The 18,096-nt window shown below is 42.2% G+C and overlaps 1 protein-coding gene across 3 annotated transcripts in view; it reads left to right on the plus strand.

Annotated features, from left to right (window-relative positions):
* Positions 1–18,096, plus strand: part of PCSK5 (proprotein convertase subtilisin/kexin type 5) — a 199,425-nt gene that overhangs the window by 20,693 nt on the left and 160,636 nt on the right. For 2 of the 3 annotated variants that reach the window (XM_075078142.1, XM_075078140.1), the window contains exon 2: positions 7,594–7,698. In XM_075078142.1, the coding sequence (XP_074934243.1) occupies positions 7,687–7,698 (12 nt within the window). In that variant the 5' untranslated portion in view covers positions 7,594–7,686. Of the gene's footprint in view, positions 1–3,013; positions 3,090–7,593; positions 7,699–18,096 lie in introns of those variants that run through there. The other variant, XM_075078141.1, reaches the window with a different exon arrangement.

Consider the following 18,096-nt stretch of genomic DNA (forward strand, 5'->3'; position numbering starts at 1 on the left):
CATATGCAGGTGGTTCAGAAGGGAATTGCCTTTTTCCAGCTAAACTGTCTCATCCTCCAGACCAAAGGCTGAACAAACTGAGCAAGAACCCTTGATTACAGTGTAGGGTTTTTTTCCATCTAGGAGACTCAAAAAATATTTCAAGGAGGGGTGCATTTAACATCAAGCCCAACTTGTTCAGAGTGTCACTATTCAGGAACAGCAACGCTCTGCAGACATACCAGTTTTCTTTAAAACAAACCTGAAGACCAAGAAACATGCAACAAACAAAGATATGAACTGGCAAGTTAGGCTATTCCTACGTCGAGCACGTACAGAGACGTTTTCACAGCTTGGGCTGTCAGATTTCTGTTAGCTAATAGAGCTTAAAATAGAGCTGAGAACTGGGTTATTTGGGCATTTGAGTGTAGCTGGAATTCAAGCTTTAAGAGTAGTCTGGGTTGCCTCTGAGGTGACAGTCTGTGTTCATACCCCTATCACCTTGGTTCTGCTGTTGCTTTGAATTCTTTTAGTTAACTAAGTTTGGGCAGATTAAAAGTGCACTTTTTTCCCCCACCTTGTAGATATTCCTTAAATGAACAGATTCAGAGCCTCTAATACAGAGACTAAACATCATTATTTTCATCCTTCAGCTTAGTCATCAGAGCAGTATTATCTTGCTACTGCAGCTCAAAACAAGACCATAGTGTACAGTAATGCTGGTGGTTTTGGCTTTTTTTTTTTAAATGTTATCTGCCTGTAGTAATCCAAGAAGGTATTTTAACTCCTGCAGGGTAGTGTAGGATATCAGCCCAACAGGGCACTAGCAGAAAGTGAAGTATTTGGATAGAGGCCTCTTCTTAACAGCTGGAATTTTAAGTTTTAGGCTGATGAAGGTGCAGAGGGCCTGTGCTTTTCTCTCCTAAATATTTCATAAACTTATCTTTGTGAGAGCCCCAAATTGTCCAAAACTGAGAGGGGTCCAATCTTGCACTTCGCTGCAGTGTGCCGTATGTGGGCAAAACTTGCTATTGTTTCTTCTGAATAACACATAGGAGGTGAAATTCCCCATTCTGATGACAAAAAAAAACCCAAACCAACAACCCTCCAATAAAAAAAGCTTTCGATTAGAAGGTATATTTGGGAGAGAAAAAGCCCCCATCTCAGTCTGCAGGTCAGATGGGGGAGCAGCTCTGCAGCTGTCCTCATGGTGGTTGCTCTTCCAGCATCAGCATGATGGAGATCTGTCAGTGCTGAACCAACAGCGGGGTTTTGGCCAAGAGAGCTGGAGGTTAGAGAAGTGTGATCACTATTCCAGTATCTTATGAGAAAAAAAAAACCACTTTATGCCCCAAAAAACTCCAGTACACAAGTTTTGCTGCTTGGAATACAAATCAAGTTCAGGTTCTAGGTCTTGGATGAGCATGCCGTTTCCAGATATGCGTGCTTTAATTGAGTAGGTCAGTAAACAACTAAAGGCCTCTGCAGGGATTTCTTGCCCTTAAATGCTGAGATCAGAACCCTGGTCCTAAGTCTGGAAGAGCACAAGAAGGAAAGGGAGCCGCAGTTTTCTGTAGTATCAATGAACCTGTCTTCACCTGTGGATAATGAGGGATCAACAGGGGTCAAAACTGAGCGCTATGTGCTCAACTCCTTCATGGTCATTAGAGTGGTGTACGTTGAAGGAGGGTAAGTGGTATTGTAAGCTGTGTCAACTTTTGGTTCTGTCAGAACGCTTTGTGGTACTAGGTTGGCTTCACTGGCATTTAATGCAGGGAAGAAAGCTCTGGTAATAGCAACATGTTTCAGCCTTCTCAGACTGAAATGTTTTAATTTTTGCTCTGAAACATTTCCAGTGTATGTTGCATAACATGACAATATTTTAAACATTTTAAACTTTGAAATGTAGTTCAAGTGATTTTGTCAAAATGAAATTGTTGATAATAAACCTGATAAACTTCCTTAATCTTTCTGTTCTTGGTATTTTCTTCTGTCAAGGACATTAATATTTTGGAAATTTATTGCGAATATGAAAGAAGTGAAGGGTCAGATCTTCAACCCCATGTGAAATATATTGCTGTACCTATTTATAGTGGTTTATGTTCCCGCTCTGCACAGGGGTAGCAGATCTGTGCTTCTTTGCCTCTTGTAGCACTTCATAGCGTTCAGAACCAGATTTGGACCTGATCTGTCTTCCTTTCCAATCCATCTAGGACCAAAGTCATTAAAGGCTGGAGAAACAGGGACCATTGCAATATATCCACCAATTCACCAACTTGGCAGCATATTGTTTTCCATTCAGCCGACTGGCAGAAGTGCACTTTGCAGCCAGATGTCTAGATGATTCTTCTCTTTAAAAAAATGTTTATTTACTAGATAAGAAACTGTTGGGAAGGCATCTCTTGGCTTCCTTCCCATTAGCTTGAATGACTTCTCTGCTCATGTTCTACTACATGGAAGTTTCAGCTGTGGTTTCAGAGCTTAGACAGATATGTCAGTTCAGTGATCATATATGTACATTTAACGTATATTTAACAGGCAGCTTTAACATTTGTATTTTCTTACAGAGTTTATGAGGACACAATGTGGATGTAGAAGAATTAATTAAGTAATTATGTCCTAACTTATCTTAAAATTGCCTTAGGCTATAAAACTACATATGGAAGGAATATTTTATAAGGACAAGCCTAGAAAGGTCGGCTCTTGTTTCATATTATCTTTAAAATTTACACATTTTCTCAACTTTAACGAGAAAATGAGACCTAATAAATACAAAATTATTGTAAATACATGGATGCTTTGGTTTTCTAGGATTCCACTATGATATTGTAGGATTGTTACTTCCAAGAATTATTTCATCCATGGATAAACATAGTATGGTACTATTAAAATATATGTATGTTTCTATTTAAAATGTTCAGTGATGAAGATTACGTCTACAGAGAGTAAGTCTCCCCTGCCCCCACCGTCCATTCTCCTTGCTTTTGGCCAGGCAATTCCTCAGGAATGTTTCTGTATTTGTTTTTAAAGAAATCAGGTCCCCCAGGTCAAAAAGGAGATTACAAAGATTTCCCAAGGATAAAACAGTTAAATTGCCATCAGTCCCTAAGGTAGGTAGTTCTGCAGTCTGGTGTTTCTGTCTTTGTGTTGCTTTTCCTCTGAGAGTTCCTTTAAGACCTGGTAGTTAAAGGTATAAAAAACAATTTAACAAGAACATCCATAATGGTAAGTTTTATTGTGCTATATTTCCATGATTTAACTATTCTCCAAGTCGTCCAAGGATTTGGAAGGTCTAAATAAATTCCCATTAAGGGAAACAAGAGCAATAAAATTTTTAATAACACTGGTGTTACCTTACTATGAGAGGCAATGTCAGTTAGTGAATATGAATTAAACACCATTTAAAAGATTTGGGATCCTTTTATTTCATTCACAGGTTTGGACTAAAGGTGCCATTTTAATTAACCATGATTATTAATAATTGTTATTATCTGAAAACTGATGGTGCCTGGAAGACATGGTATAACAATTACCACACTTAATTCTAAGGGCTTAATTCTGTGTCCTGAGCCCAAGGTCTCAGAGGGAGTACAGCTTTCAAGCATTACTTGAGACAAGTCATCAAAGCCCAAGGCTGTCCCCCTTTGGCTGGAAGGTAGGGCATGCAGATCCCTCCAGTCTCTTCTGTGGGTGGCTAGTGCTGCCAAACTGTAGGACCTCCAGGAGTGAAATTAAGTCATCTCCTAAATTTGCTGGTTTGGATGCCCTCAGAGGGGTCAGCTAGCATTTATCTGCAGTAAACAAACAAACAAACAAACAAACAAACAAACAAGAATCCTCAAACTGGTCAGGACAAGACACAGAGAACTGGGTTTTATTGAGATCTGTGTAGCACAAAATAGGACAGATGTTTATTTTCCCTAAAATATGACCTTTCTATTTACACAGAACTGCATAAATAATCCCTGTTATAAATAATTTTTTAATATAATAAAACATATTTCATAAATAAACCCCATTAAGTGAATGAATTTAAATTGTTGATTTTTTTTTCCAAAAAGACACTGCTTGAGCTGTGTCCTTTCAGTAATGTATGTTCTTGTGTAGAGACACACACACACAGAGTAGTATGTTTGTATTTCACTCTGAAGACAGCAAGGTCCATAAAACGTCTGTAACCTTTTTAGAGTACTCTAGTATGGTGAATATACACTTTACTGATCTCTGAGGACTTAAGGAGCAAAAGTAGTGTCACTTTCTAGTAGTTAGCACTTCAACCCTGTTTGAGGCTACTGATGAGTCCAGGAAATGTCCAGGAAGTAAATGATTACACCCTTTGTCTCAGAAAAGCATGACATCACCTGCACTGGTGCTAACCCTGACATCAAATTTCAATGGTTGATATAAATAATTATAATAATACAAAAAGAGTGCATCAGTAGCCTGATACATTCAATGACTTCAGGCTGTTAAACTCAGAATAAACTCTAGTTAGTGTAGTCAAAATCATGTAATAGAATAGAATAGACTATTTCAGTTGGAAGGGACCTACAATGATCATGTAGTCCACCTGCCTGACCAATTCAGGGCTGGCCAAGTTAAAGCATGTTATTAAGGGCATTGTCCAAATGCCTTTTAAACAGACAGCCATGGGGCATCGACCACCTCTCTAGGAAGGCTGTTCGAGTGTTTGACCGCCCTTTCAGTAAAGAAATGCTTTTTTCTGTCCAGTGTAAACCTCCCCTGATGCAGCTTTGAGCCATTCCCACACGTATGATCACTGTATACCGGGGAGAAGAGATCAGCACCTCCCTCTCTGCTTCCTCTCCTCAGGAAGCTGTAGAAAGCAATGAGGTAATCCCTCTTCTCCAGACTAGACAAGCCCAGAGTCCTCAGTCACTCCTCACAGGACATGCCTTCCAGCGCTGTCACCAGCTTTGTTGCCCTCCTCTGGACACACTCAAGGGCCTTCTCACCCTTCTTAAATTGTGGGGCCCAGAACTGCACACAGCACTCAAGGTGAGGCCGCACCAACACTGAATACAGCGGGATAGTCACCTCTTTTGACTAACTGGTTATGCTGTGTTTGATGCACCCCAGGGTGCAGGTTGCCCTTTTCCCTGCCAGGGCACACTGCTGACCTATACAGAGCTTAATGTCAGCTAGCACCCCCAGATCCCTTTCTGCACAACTGCTCTCCAGCCAATCCTCTCCTAGTTTATACTTGTGCCCAGTGTTACTCCATCCTAGATGCAGAATCTGGCATTTTGACTTGTTAAATTTTATCCCAATAATCATAGCCCAATGCTCTAGTCTATCCAGATCCCTCTGCAAGGCCTCTAGTCCATCAAGAGTCAACAGCACCTCCCAGTTTGGTATTATCAGCAATCTTGCTAACGGTGCATTCAGCTCCTGCATCCAGACCATTGATAAATACATTGAACAGAACTGACCCTAGAATTGAGCCCTGAGGAACACCACTGGTGACTGGTTGCAAGACAGATGTAGCCCCATTCACTACAACCTATTGAGCCCTGCCCTTCAGCCACTCCTTCACATGGTGCACCATGAACCTGCTCACCCCACAGATGGATAACTTGTCCAGAAGGATGCTGTGAAAGGCAGTATCAAACACCTTACTAAAGTCCAGAAAAACTACATCTACCACCTTCCCTTCCTCCATTAGGTGGGTGACCTTATCATTGAAGGATGCCAATTAGTTAAAGGGGGCTTTCCCTTTGCAAGTCCATGTTGGCTGTGCCTGAGAATTATATTATTCTTTAAACGCCTTTCAACAGTACCCAGTATAATCTTCTCCGTATTTTTTCCATAAACTGAGGTTAGACTAACAGGTTTGTAGTTCCCTGGGTCTTCCCTCATGCCCTTTTTTGTAGATTGGAATAGCATTGGCTAGCTTCCAGTCATCAGGGACCTCCCGAGAAGGTCCAGGGTCCTGAAGCACTTTGGGGTGTCCACAAGAAGACTCCCCCATATATGTTTATGGAGGGTTTATTCATGGGCATGCATGTGAACATGTGAGACCAGGTTCATCCATGCTACAGAGTTGCACCACTTCAGCTGTAGTTGCCTTTCAAAGAGAAGGCAGCATGAAAATTATTATCACAGTGCTAATATACTTTAATTACACTTAGTCAAACCAGCTCCTATTTAATTTATGATAAACTGACTCAGTTTAACTAAATGTTTTGGTATTTGACTTAAATATAAGTTATTCTTCCTGAAATGAAGATATTGATGCACTAACTGCACAGACTGGGATTAATATCTTAGACCCTGTTGCAGTTTTCCCTGTTAGGCGCATTTATTTAAATTGTTGGGTTTTTTCCCCAAAAAAGGTTCTCCCTCATTCCTCTGTGCTGTTTAAATCTTTAAATTTTAAAGTGCTCCTTGAAAATAATATTTTTCTAACAGTATTTTTTCTTTTATATTTTGTCAAGATTTTTCTTTTCTAATATTCTAAAACCATATTCTTTGAGTTTTTTGATTGCTTATTTCCTGTTCATTTTGAACCTTTACTGTTGATCTCAAGTTTCCTACATGTGTATTCTTACAGATTCAAATTCAGAATACTGGGGGTTTTTAAGATTAGAGTTTTCGAGTGTTGCTCTATCCTCTGTGGTGATTCATTCAGATTTAGATGCAAAACCAAGCCTATTTTCTGAGGTCACTTTGAATTTCAATTTGAAATGACAGTAAGCTCAATTGTCCCATTTTTGCTTATCATTAAGGAACTTGTAACTAAATTATTGTCTTACAAGATCTGGAGTGCAATAGAAGGTCAAATTCCAAATGAGTTGGAGAGACATTCTCCCTAAAGACAAGGAGGCTGAATATTTGTTTATAGGTGCCTGAAACTAAAGTTTCAAGTTATGAATGTTTAGATATTAATGGCTCTGGAAAGGAAAATTTCTTTATCAAATTGTGAAGACTTTCTTAGTTTAATATGTACTTAGTTTAATTGCTACTGTGTACTGATGGCATGAATAAGAAGTATTTTTATTGTACCATTGTGAAATATGCAATTTTGCATGAATTGATTTTGTACTTCAAGCTAGTCATTGCCCTATGAAGTTATCATTTCCATCTTTATTTCTTCTTTTCTTGCTGAGATTTGGCAGAAAGAGAAGCCTATTCCTGTTGTATATTCTGATGCTATGAACATACTTTTTATAATTTACTTACATAAATAACCTAATCTAGTGCATTTTACAGTACATTTCCTTAAGCAAACTAGATGGAATGCTTTTTAATAACCATATAGCCATTTGATGACTTCTATATTTGCCATTTGAAGATGGTTTGGATATAGATGGATATAGAATTACTTGAAGTACTGCATATAAATTAAACATTAAAAAGGTAGATACAGACAGACTAAGCAGCTCAATTATAATCTTTGCTTATGCAGTTACTGCCTCAAGGACACTCCATCCATTTCATATCATGTGTCCTTTTGAAAGATGATCGGTGGGTTCAAATAACATTTCAGCACACAGGAAATTGCATAATTTATAGACTTCTAGAAATCAAAACCGGAAAACAGGTTTTTGTAAGTTAAATATCCCTCTCTTTTTTTCTTTTCTCCCCTTACAGATTGGAACACTGAAGGATTACTACCACTTCTACCACAGTAAAACAATTAAAAGGTCAGTTCTCTCAAGTAGAGGTATCCACAGCTTCATTTCAATGGAACCGAAGGTAAGAAAATCCACCTATGTGTCTGAGGCAAAAGCCTTTGCATTTTTTATATGCAATATCATACCAGAGAACATTCACCTGAATGGCATATAGCATTACAAGAACTGACACTGTCTTTTCTCTAAGGTTCTGCTTCCCATTAAAAAGAAGCAAAGAAAATACCATGCTATTAAGTATATGCTATTCTTAGAACATAAGGTCCGACATTATTCGTGGAGGAGTACAGGAATTTTGTTAATGCACTAATCACTCTGCTGTGCTTCTCTGCAAAACCACATGTGTAACATTCATGTCTGCAGATCTCCTTCAGTAAGTCAGTCATCTTTCAGAATGCAGATGAGCAATGTGGGATGGTATGATGTTCAGAGAAAAGTTTCTCTTGCTTTTTTCTATTATTTTTTCTGGACTTGGTGTACAAGCGATTAAAAGAAGAATGTTCTTTTCTGTGGTCCTTTTGGCAGTTCGTACTGACCTTAATTATAAGATCTGTTTGAAAAATGGTGTCATATCTTTGGAGTATATACAATAATAGGTAACTGTCAACATAATTTAATTACTGATTTATAGTTAAATATAATATTGTCTTGTACCCAAGACACACTTTTGGTTTAATTCTTCAATTTCAGTGATTAGTGGCTTCATCACTGACTCTAGAATTGGATTTCCTCTGGTTTTCTTTTAGAAAGGAAGTTTGGAGAAGATCCCATTGGATTTTTTATGCTGTTCATGCAACCCATTCTCACCAGCAAACCCCCAAGTCCCTGGTGTTTTTCAGTGGTGATAAAGTCAAGATTTTTTTAAGTCCTTGAATAATGACTGTTGCCTTTGAAGGATTTAACAGGTTCTACTTGACAAATAATTTACAAGAAGGAAAAATTATCAGCAAAAGACAGTTTGAATACTGTAAATGTACAGTGCACAAGTTGAACATCATACAGGAGTAATTCTGCAGTCTGGAAAGCTGTATTTACGTCTGGAGTTCCTCTTGAGGGAACAAAAGGACAAGACTAAGGAAGTGCACAAAAAGTGTTTTCACCCCTTTGTTGATAGGGCTGAACTGCTTAACCCTTTAAGAGCACCAGCAGCTCTGCTGAGCAGCATATTTTGGGGATTAGTATGAAAATGATCAGGGCCCAAATCTTTGTTCCCCACAGAACAGAGGTGAGACCCACCATTCAAGCAACAAGCACTGCACTTAGAATAGGCAATAACTGCAAAAGGAAGGGAAAGCATTCACATCTGTGTCAGTCCACGCTCTTCCTGTATGCAGAGGTGGAACAATTTACACACAAATGCACAAGTTCATGTGCACACACCACTATAAACTTTGGTGTTGCATCCAGCTTCCAGATACCCTTTCTGCATCTCTGGCAGCCAGCCCAGACTTCTGTGGCCAGAATCGTGAGAGACTTTAAAAGAGGGCACAGCAGAAAATCAAAGCCATCATTTATTTTCCAGTGCTTTCCACGTTTTGCCATCTAGGGCTTGTCCCCAGTCTGTGCTCCTGCTGGTATAGAATTTCTGAATTTCGGAATCATTAACACTTTATTTTTTCTGAATCAATATCACTTTAATATTGAGAAGCTCTAGTGAGGGTTGTGCAAAGTACTCAACCCTGTTAATGGTTCTGTACCCAAAGAGAAGCCAACAGTCTAATACTTAGATCTAGCAGAAGTGTTTATGACTGACTTCGTGACTCCTCCGCTGAACCTGGGCTTGGGAATTCTTATGTAGCTGCAGACGTGTCAATACATGGACATGTATTTGTAGAATAAAGGCCAGTTTGTCCTCAGTGTGTATAACATTTAATGATTATTAAAGCAGACTGGATATTTAGTTGTATTACATAAGCTGGAACTTTTAAAAACAAAAGGTTTCATTTTAAATAAGATATATTGCACAGCTGTGAGAATTTTGAACGACTTGTTCTATTTATCAGTGTGACTATATCTAATGTCAGTATTTGCAGCAGGTTAGATGCATGTGCATTTGCAAACGAACACTGAGGTTTGTTTACTTTACAAATCATTTAATGGTAGTTTACTTAATGCTTAAAATCCTCTCTGTGTAACATGTATGCACAATTAACTTAATCTCTGCTTGCTTCAGATATGGATCACTAATTTGCTGCTTTATGAAATTCTAAATGATGGAATTTTTATTGAGTGCTAATGCATTATAATGGAAGAACCATTATGAAATCTGGTATTTCTAAACTACTTGTATGGATAGTGTTTGATTTTATTGTGTGAATGCATATGGAAAGATATATAGGTAATATAAAATATTGCTATAGTGGATTTCAATTAATGAATTGCTTTGGCTTGCTTTTTTTCTTCTGGAAAAGCCTCTTGACACTGTTATAAACAATATGAAGAGATCCAACAGGGAGCATAAACTGAATGAATGAATGAAGACATGTGGATCATACATTTTGACAGTTTCCTCAGTGTTAACCAAACATTACTCTGTATTTAGATGAAAAGATAAAGGATATGCAGAGTAACAATTTTGTCCCTTATTATCGACATCCTTGCCTAGCAATGCTGCATGTTATTATTTAGAGATTAAATCACACAGAAAATGGATTAAGTAGTTTTAGAAAGAGAACCCAAATGAGGCTTTAATGTCTCTGACATGGATTGCCATGTAGAAAATATGAAACATAGCTTGACCCACAGCATCTTTTCTAGGCCTGTGTATAGTTAAATGGTGTTTCCAATGTGTTGATAGAAAAACAAAGAAGAGAGAGAGGTTGGTGGATTCAAAGCAGAGATTAGTACCATGCATCAAAGTTAAGCGTCGAATGAAATCTATTAGAAACGTTTTGGGTGTCTCTGCTGATGTGCTGCTGCTTGTGGTTGGCCTTTCACAGAGGTCAATGGAAGCACCATCCTATGAATCGAGAGCCTTTTTTAGATCCATAGAGTTTGCTGAGCAAAGTTAGTTTGGTGACACTACAATGCATGAAACAGCGAAAAGGAAGTGGGAAGAGGGACAGAATCAGTCCATAGCTGAAGGGTATCATGAAGCTCTAATTCAACTATTAAATCATTGAGTTTATTGCTTGTAGGCCCTCTGTTGAAACCGGACTATTACAGCACTGCTAGGGGTGGGAATAAAGAGCTGTGGTGCACCTCTGGGTTTGCTAGAGTGGTGAAATGAAGAGTCACAAAGTGGAAAAAATTGCAAAGAATGATTGCAACCTCAGTCTGTAAGTCAGACTTTACATCAGTACAAAGCATAAGGAAAATCAGGTGGAGCTTTTCTATCACTGAAGAGATTGCATTTCCAATGTAATGTCAGACTTGGAGTGTGTAGACATGATACTAATACGTAGAAGTTAAATGGACAGTATAGATGAGAAAGCTGTCTTTTTATACTGAACTATTATGTAAGATAAAGAGTTTGTAGTGAAGGGCTGTGATAATGAAATTTGTGACTTATATGGCAAAAAATATCTCACAGAATCAAGTAGCATAAATGGCAAAGCATAATCCTAGAACACTGTTCTTAAGGTAATAAAAGGCAGCTTTATGATTGATAATATATTCAAATTGATGTACATATGAACTAAGTTTGTTCCATTTTGCTTTAGAGGTCCCCAGTGCTTTGCATCACAACGAAGATCTGAAGAAGACATCTGGCCCATAGCAAAACTCAAAAATGTGAAATTAATAATTCAAGTTCCTGAAAGAGTCACATTTACTAACTGGGAAGATATTTTACAGCATTATTGTTTATCAATCTCATCTAAGATTACATCTCATCTTTTTTTAATTTTAATTAATTTTAGGTAGGTTTATTTGGGATTTGAAATCCTGGTTGGTGGGTCAGGTTCACTTACCTTTTAGAAATTGAGAGATTTCCAGTCTTAATTCCACTGTAATAAGAAGTAAAGCTACCTAATTTCAGCAAGATACCCTGCTTGACCAGGATTTTGCAGAAGGCTCATGGCTTTGTCACCTCTGCTCCAGGATCAGAATACCTGGGGAAGCATAGTCTAGACATTTACATTTTACCCAGCCTCACCTAACTACACACAGAGCAGATCTGTATGACCTGATGATACAAAAATGTTAGTACCAGACAGGGGGGATTCTTACCTTTGCCATAACAAGCTGAACAGAACTGGGGTAGCAGTATATAAAATGCTGGCAAGCATATAATTGATAAGACAACACCAAATGGTCTGGGCTGTCTTCAGAGGATAGGAAAGTAATGCTTAGAATCCTGTCCTTATTACTGGTAGGACATTGTGGTTGTTCATGAGAAAGTGGAGAGGAGCAGAACTCCAGTAGCCACAAGTAAATGTTGCATCATGTTGCTATTCAGTTACACCAGTTCATACTGCTAAATAGTATCTTGGGTTGATATGGGAGACAGCTGTCTAAAGAGTAGGGGAAAAGATGGATTTCACCACAAGGTGATGATCTTGCTTTGGCAAGGACCATGCCTTTGGGAAACATACATTCGATCACTCTGAATCAGACTGTTCATTGCAAATAAAGAGGAGGGTTAAAATTTTCAGTGTGTGCTGGTTTTGGCTGAGAAGGGGTTAATTCTCCTCACTGTGGGGGTCGGCTACCTTTCCAGCTTCCTGTGCTCTGCCACATGGGCAAGGGGCTGGGAGGGGCAGGGCCATGGCGGGGGCAGCTGACCCTGACTGGCCCAGCGGCATGTTCATTCCATACCATGTGACACCATGACCAGTATATTGAGGGGGGGCAGTTTGTGACTCGGGACCGTTGTGGCATCGGGTCGGCGGGCGGTGAGCGGCTGCGTTGCGTGCGGTTTGTTTTGGCGGTTCGTTCCCCTCCCTTCCCTCCCCACCCCAGGTTTTGCGCCTCTCGTTGTTCTCCTTTACATTTCATTTCTCTTGTTGTTTCTTTTAATTTTAATTATTAAACTGTTCTTACCTCAACCCACGAGTGTTACCCTTCTGATTCCCTCCCCCATCTACCAGTGGGGGAGTGAGCGAGCGACTGTGTGGGGCTGAGCTGCCGCTAAACCACGACAGTCTTTTTTGGCGCCCAACGTGGGACTCAAGGGTTCGAGACAATAACAGCTGCTGGTCACAGCACCATGTTGTCCTTTTTGCTGTTGGTGTTAAAGATTGGTGTTGGTTTGTTTAGTTTGCTGTGTTCTGCTGTGATTAGTAATGTTTTGCCTACAAGATTTGTTATACAAACACTCGTTTTCAGCTTTATCTGGTATTTGGGGTTTTTGCTGAAACCGTTACTGTACTTTGGATACCACCTTGTTGAGGCAATTAGCAATTATACCTCCTCCTCTGAGAGACTTTATATGGAGGAAATACAGAATAGTATCTTTGCAACTTTCTCCTATGATGTCTCTGCCTCTATTACAACAACGTTTTTGTATCTTGAACATCCTTGGGTGGTTAACGTGCACTTATTATTAGTTTCTGGGCATGTTGTTTTGGTTTTGACTAAGCAACTTAAGAATATTACCCAGAAATCTGCCCCAAGACTTTATAGTTACGAGTTAGAGGGAGAAGAAGCCAAACAATTGGGATCCCTTTCTGGGGAAGGGGGCGTTGGCAAAGCAATTAGAAAAAGAACACAAGGCCTCAGCCTCTGGAGGCAACTCCTGTCCGGAGTGAAGGAAAGGTATCCCTTTAAAGAAGATGTTACATATCACCTAGGAAAATGGACAACCATGGAGAAAGGCATCCAGTACCTAAGGGAATTAGCTGTGCTTGAGGTGATTTATGGTGACCTGGACAATCAACAGCCATCCAAAGATCCAGATGAAGCCTAGTGCACACGACCCATGTGGCGGAAGTTTGTACGGAGCGCACCATCTTCGCATGCAAACTCATTGGCAGTAATGTCCTGGAGAGAGGATGAGACACCAATGGTGGCAGAGGCGATTGATAGACTCCGGGATTACGAAGCAAATATCTCTTCCTCGCTCGTCTCTGCTGTGGAGAAACTATCCCAAGAGGTCCAGCAGCTCAAAGAAGATATGTCCTGCTCCCCACCTCGACAGAGTAGTGTCTCAGCTGTTAGGAATAAGCGTCCTTTGGCTCAAAGGAGAGGATACACACCACGAGACACCCTATGGTTCTACCTGCGTGACCATGGAGACAACATGATGAGGTGGGATGGCAAGCCTACCTCGAACCTAGGAAGAACAATCACTCAGGGAGGTCCTTCCAGGAAAGTTGCTGCTCCAATTTCCAGTGAGCAAGTCCCCAGACAGAGGAGTAGAGGTGCTGATTTTATTTCTGAGCTTAATAGAGAGACTGTTGATTCACATTTACAGGAAGTGAGTTGTGAATGCCACGATCAAGATTAGAGGGGCTCTGCCTCCAGCCGGGTGGAGGAAAGGGATAACCGGGCTTACTGGACTGTGTGGATCCAATGGCCTGGCACGTCTGACCCACAGGAGTATAAAGCTTTAGTGGACACTGGTGCAAAGTGCACCTTAATGCCATCAAACTATATAGGGGCAGAACCCATCAGCTGGAGTGATGTGGGATCCCAAGAGCTAACTGTATTGGAGGCTGCAGTGAGTCTAACTGGGAATGAGTGGCAGAAGCACCCCATTGTGACTGGCCCAGAGGCTCCATGCATCCTTGGCATAGGAATACCCTCATGACATGAGGAATACCCTCAGGAGAGGGTATTTCAAGGACCCAACAGGGTACAAGTGGGCTTTTGGTGTAGCTGCCGTGGAGCCGGAGGAAATTAAACAGCTGTCTACCTTGCCTGGCCTCTCGAAGGACCCTTCTGTTGTGGGGTTGCTGAAGGTCAAAGAGCAACAGGTGCCAATCACCACCACAACAGTGCCCCGGCAGCAATACCACACCAACTGAGACTCTCTGATCCCCATCCATGAGCTCATTCACCAACTGAGGAGCCAAGAAGCGATCAGTAAGACCCACTCACCCTTTAACAGTCCCATATGGCCAGTGCGGAAGTCTAATCGAGAGTGGAGGCTAACAGTAGACTATCGTGGCCTGAATGAAGTCACGCTGCCACTGAGTGCTGCTGTGCCAGACATGCTAGAACTTCAGTGTGAACTGGAGTCCAAGGCAGCCAAGTGGTATGCCACAATTGATACTGCTAATGCATGCTTCTCAATCCCTCTGGCAGCAGAGTGCAGGCCACAGTTTACTTTCACATGGAGGGGTGTCCAGTACACCTGGAATGGACTGCCCCAGGGGTGGAAACACAGTCCTACCATTTGCCATGGACTGATTCAGACTGTACTGGAACAGGGAGAAGCTCCTGAACACCTTCAGTACATTGATGACATCATTGTGTGGGGCAACACAGCGGAAGAAGTTTTTGAGAAAGGAGAGAAAATAGTCCAAATCCTTCTGAAAGCTGGTTTTACCGTAAAACAAAGTAAGGTGAAGGGACCTGCACAAGAGATCCAGTTCTTAGGAATCAAATGGCAAGATGGACGTCGTCAGATCCCAATGGACGTGATCAACAAAATAGCATTCATGTCTCCACCAACTCACAAAAAGGCAACACAAGCTTTCTTGGGCGTGGTGGGTTTTTGGAGAATGCATATTCCAAATTACAGTCTGATCGTGAGCCCTCTCTATCAAGTGACCTGGAAGAAGAATGATTTCAAATGGGGCCCTGAGCAACGACAAGCCTTTGAATAGATTAAACAGGAAATAGTTCATGCAGTAGGCCTTGGGCCAGTCCAGGCAGGACAAGATGTAAAGAATGTGCTCTACACCACAGCCGGGCAGAATGGCCCTACCTGGAGCCTCTGGCAGAAAGTGCCAGGGGAGACCCAAAGTCAACCCCTAGGGTTTTGGAGTCGGGGATACAGAGGGTCCGAAGCCTGCTGTACTCCAACTGAAAAAGTGATATTGGCAGCATATGAAGGGGTTCGAGCGGCTTCAGAAGTGGTTGGTACTGAGGCACAGTTGCTCCTGGCACCCTGACTGCCAGTGCTGGGCTGGATGTTCAAAAGAAATGTCCCCTCTACACACCATGCAACTGATGCTACATGGAGTAAATGGGTTGCACTGATCACCCAGCGGGCTCGAGTAGGAAACCCCAGTCGCCCAGGAATCTTGGAATTGATTACGGACTGGCCAGAAGGCAACGATTTTGGATTATCACCAGAGGAGGAGGTGACAACGTGCTGAAGAAGCCCCACTGTATAACAAACTGTCAGAAGATGAGAAGCAATATGCCCTGTTCACTGATGGGTCCTGTCGCCTTGTGGGAAAGCAGCTGAGATGGAAGGCTGCTGTATGGAGTCCTACACGACAAGTAGCAGAAACTGCTGAAGGAGAAGGTGAATCGAGCCAGTTTGCAGAGGTAAAGGCCATCCAACCGGCCTTAGACATTGCTGAACGGGAAAAGTGGCCAGTGCTCTATCTCTATACTGACTCCTGGATGGTGGCAAATGCCTTGTGGGGCTGGCTGCAGCAATGGAAGCAAAGCAACTGGCAGCGCAGAGGCAAACCCATCTGGGCTGCCACATTGTGGCAAGATATTGCTGCCCGGGTAGAGAACCTGTTTGTAAAGGTACGTCATGTGGATGCTGACGTCCCCAAGAGTCGGGCCACTGAAGAACATTGGAACAATCAGCAGGTAGATCAGGCTGCCAAGATTGAAGAGGCTGAGGTGGATCTGGACTGGCAACATAAGGGTGAACTATTTCTATCTTGGTGGGCCCATGACACCTCAGGCCATCAAGGGAGAGAGGCAACATACAGATGGGCTCGTGATCGAGGGGTGGACTTGACCATGGATGCTATTGCAGAGGCCATCCATGAATGTGAAACGTGTGCTGCAATCAAGCAAGTGAAGCGGGTAAAGCCTCTGTGGTATGGGGGACGATGGCTGAAATATAAATACGTGGAGGCCTGGCAAATTGATTATATTATACTCCCACAAACCCACCAAGGCAAGCACCATGTGCTTACAATGGTAGAAGCAACAACCAGCTGGCTGGAAACATATCCTGTCCCCCACGCCACTGCCCGGAACACTATCCTGGGTCTCAAAAAACATGTCCTGTGGCGACATGGCACCCCAGAGAGAACTGAGTCAGATAACGGGACTCATTTCCGAAATAGCCTCATAGACACCTGGGCCAAAGAGCACAGTATTGAGTGGGTGTATCGCATCCCCTCTCACACACCAGCCTCTAGGAAAATTGAATGGTACAATGGACTGTTAAAAACTACACTGAGAGCCATGGGGGGTGGAACATTCAATCACTGGGATACACATTTAGCAAAAGCCACGTGGTTAGTCAACACGAGGGGATCTGCCAATCGAGCTGGCCCTGCACAGTCAGAAATCCTACATACAGTGGAAGGGGATAGAGTCCCTGTAGTGCACGCAAAAAGTATGCTGGGCAAAACAGTCTGTGTTCTTCCTGCCTCAGGCAAAGGCAAACCCATTCGTGGGGTTGCTTTTGCTCGAGGACCTGGGTGCACTTGGTGGGTGATGCGGCAGGATGGAGAAGTCTGATGTGTGCCTCAAGGGGATTTGATTTTGGGCGAAAACGGTCAATGAACTGAATGGCACAATGCAAACTGCTATATAATATTGTGTGTCACCTCTGTGTTGTATCAATGATACCATAGTACGGGCCTCCCAATCCATGGAAGATAAACTGTGAAACAAGCAAAGTGCAGCAGTGATGGAACGATGACTGACTCGGTATGCAGCAACCCAACGCCACACACACCATCTTTGCCACCCGGGAAGACTGATACGACAGATGGAGCCCAGAGTCATGGACTGGGTGAACTGAATGGACATTTCTATGGACATTTATCAGGGAAGGTCCATAGACTAAGGGAATGATGTCTGTGTATTATGTCAAAGGATGGGAAGGGGAGGGGTGGTGGTTGGTAAGGTTGTATTGGATGGTATGGGACCTGGGCATGGTGTAAATGGTATGGAATAAGGAGTGGAGAATGTGCTGGTTTTGGCTGAGAAGGGGTTAATTCTCCTCACCGTGGGGGTCGGCTACCTTTCCAGCTTCCCGTGCTCTGCCACACAGGCAGGGGGCGGGGTAGGGTGGGGCCACGGCTGGGGCAGCTGACCCTGACTGGCCAATGGCATGTTCATTCCATACCATGTGACACCATGACCAGTATATTAAGGGGGGGCAGTTTGTGGCTCGGGGGACGCGCGACGTCGGGTCGGCGGGTGGTGAGCGGCTGCGTCGTGTGTGGTTTGTTTCGGCGGTTCGTTCCCCTCCCTTCCCTCCCCACCCCAGGTTTTCGTGCCTCTCGTTGTTCTCCTTTACATTGCATTTCTGTTGTTGTTTCTTTTAATTTTAATTATTAAACTGTTCTTACCTCAACCCACGAGTGTTACCCTTCTGATTCTCTCCCCCATGTACCAGTGGGGGAGTGAGCAAGCGACTGTGTGGGGC

Source organism: Phalacrocorax aristotelis, chromosome Z (assembly GCF_949628215.1).
Source record: "Phalacrocorax aristotelis chromosome Z, bGulAri2.1, whole genome shotgun sequence".
In the NCBI taxonomy this organism is placed as follows: domain Eukaryota; kingdom Metazoa; phylum Chordata; class Aves; order Suliformes; family Phalacrocoracidae; genus Phalacrocorax; species Phalacrocorax aristotelis.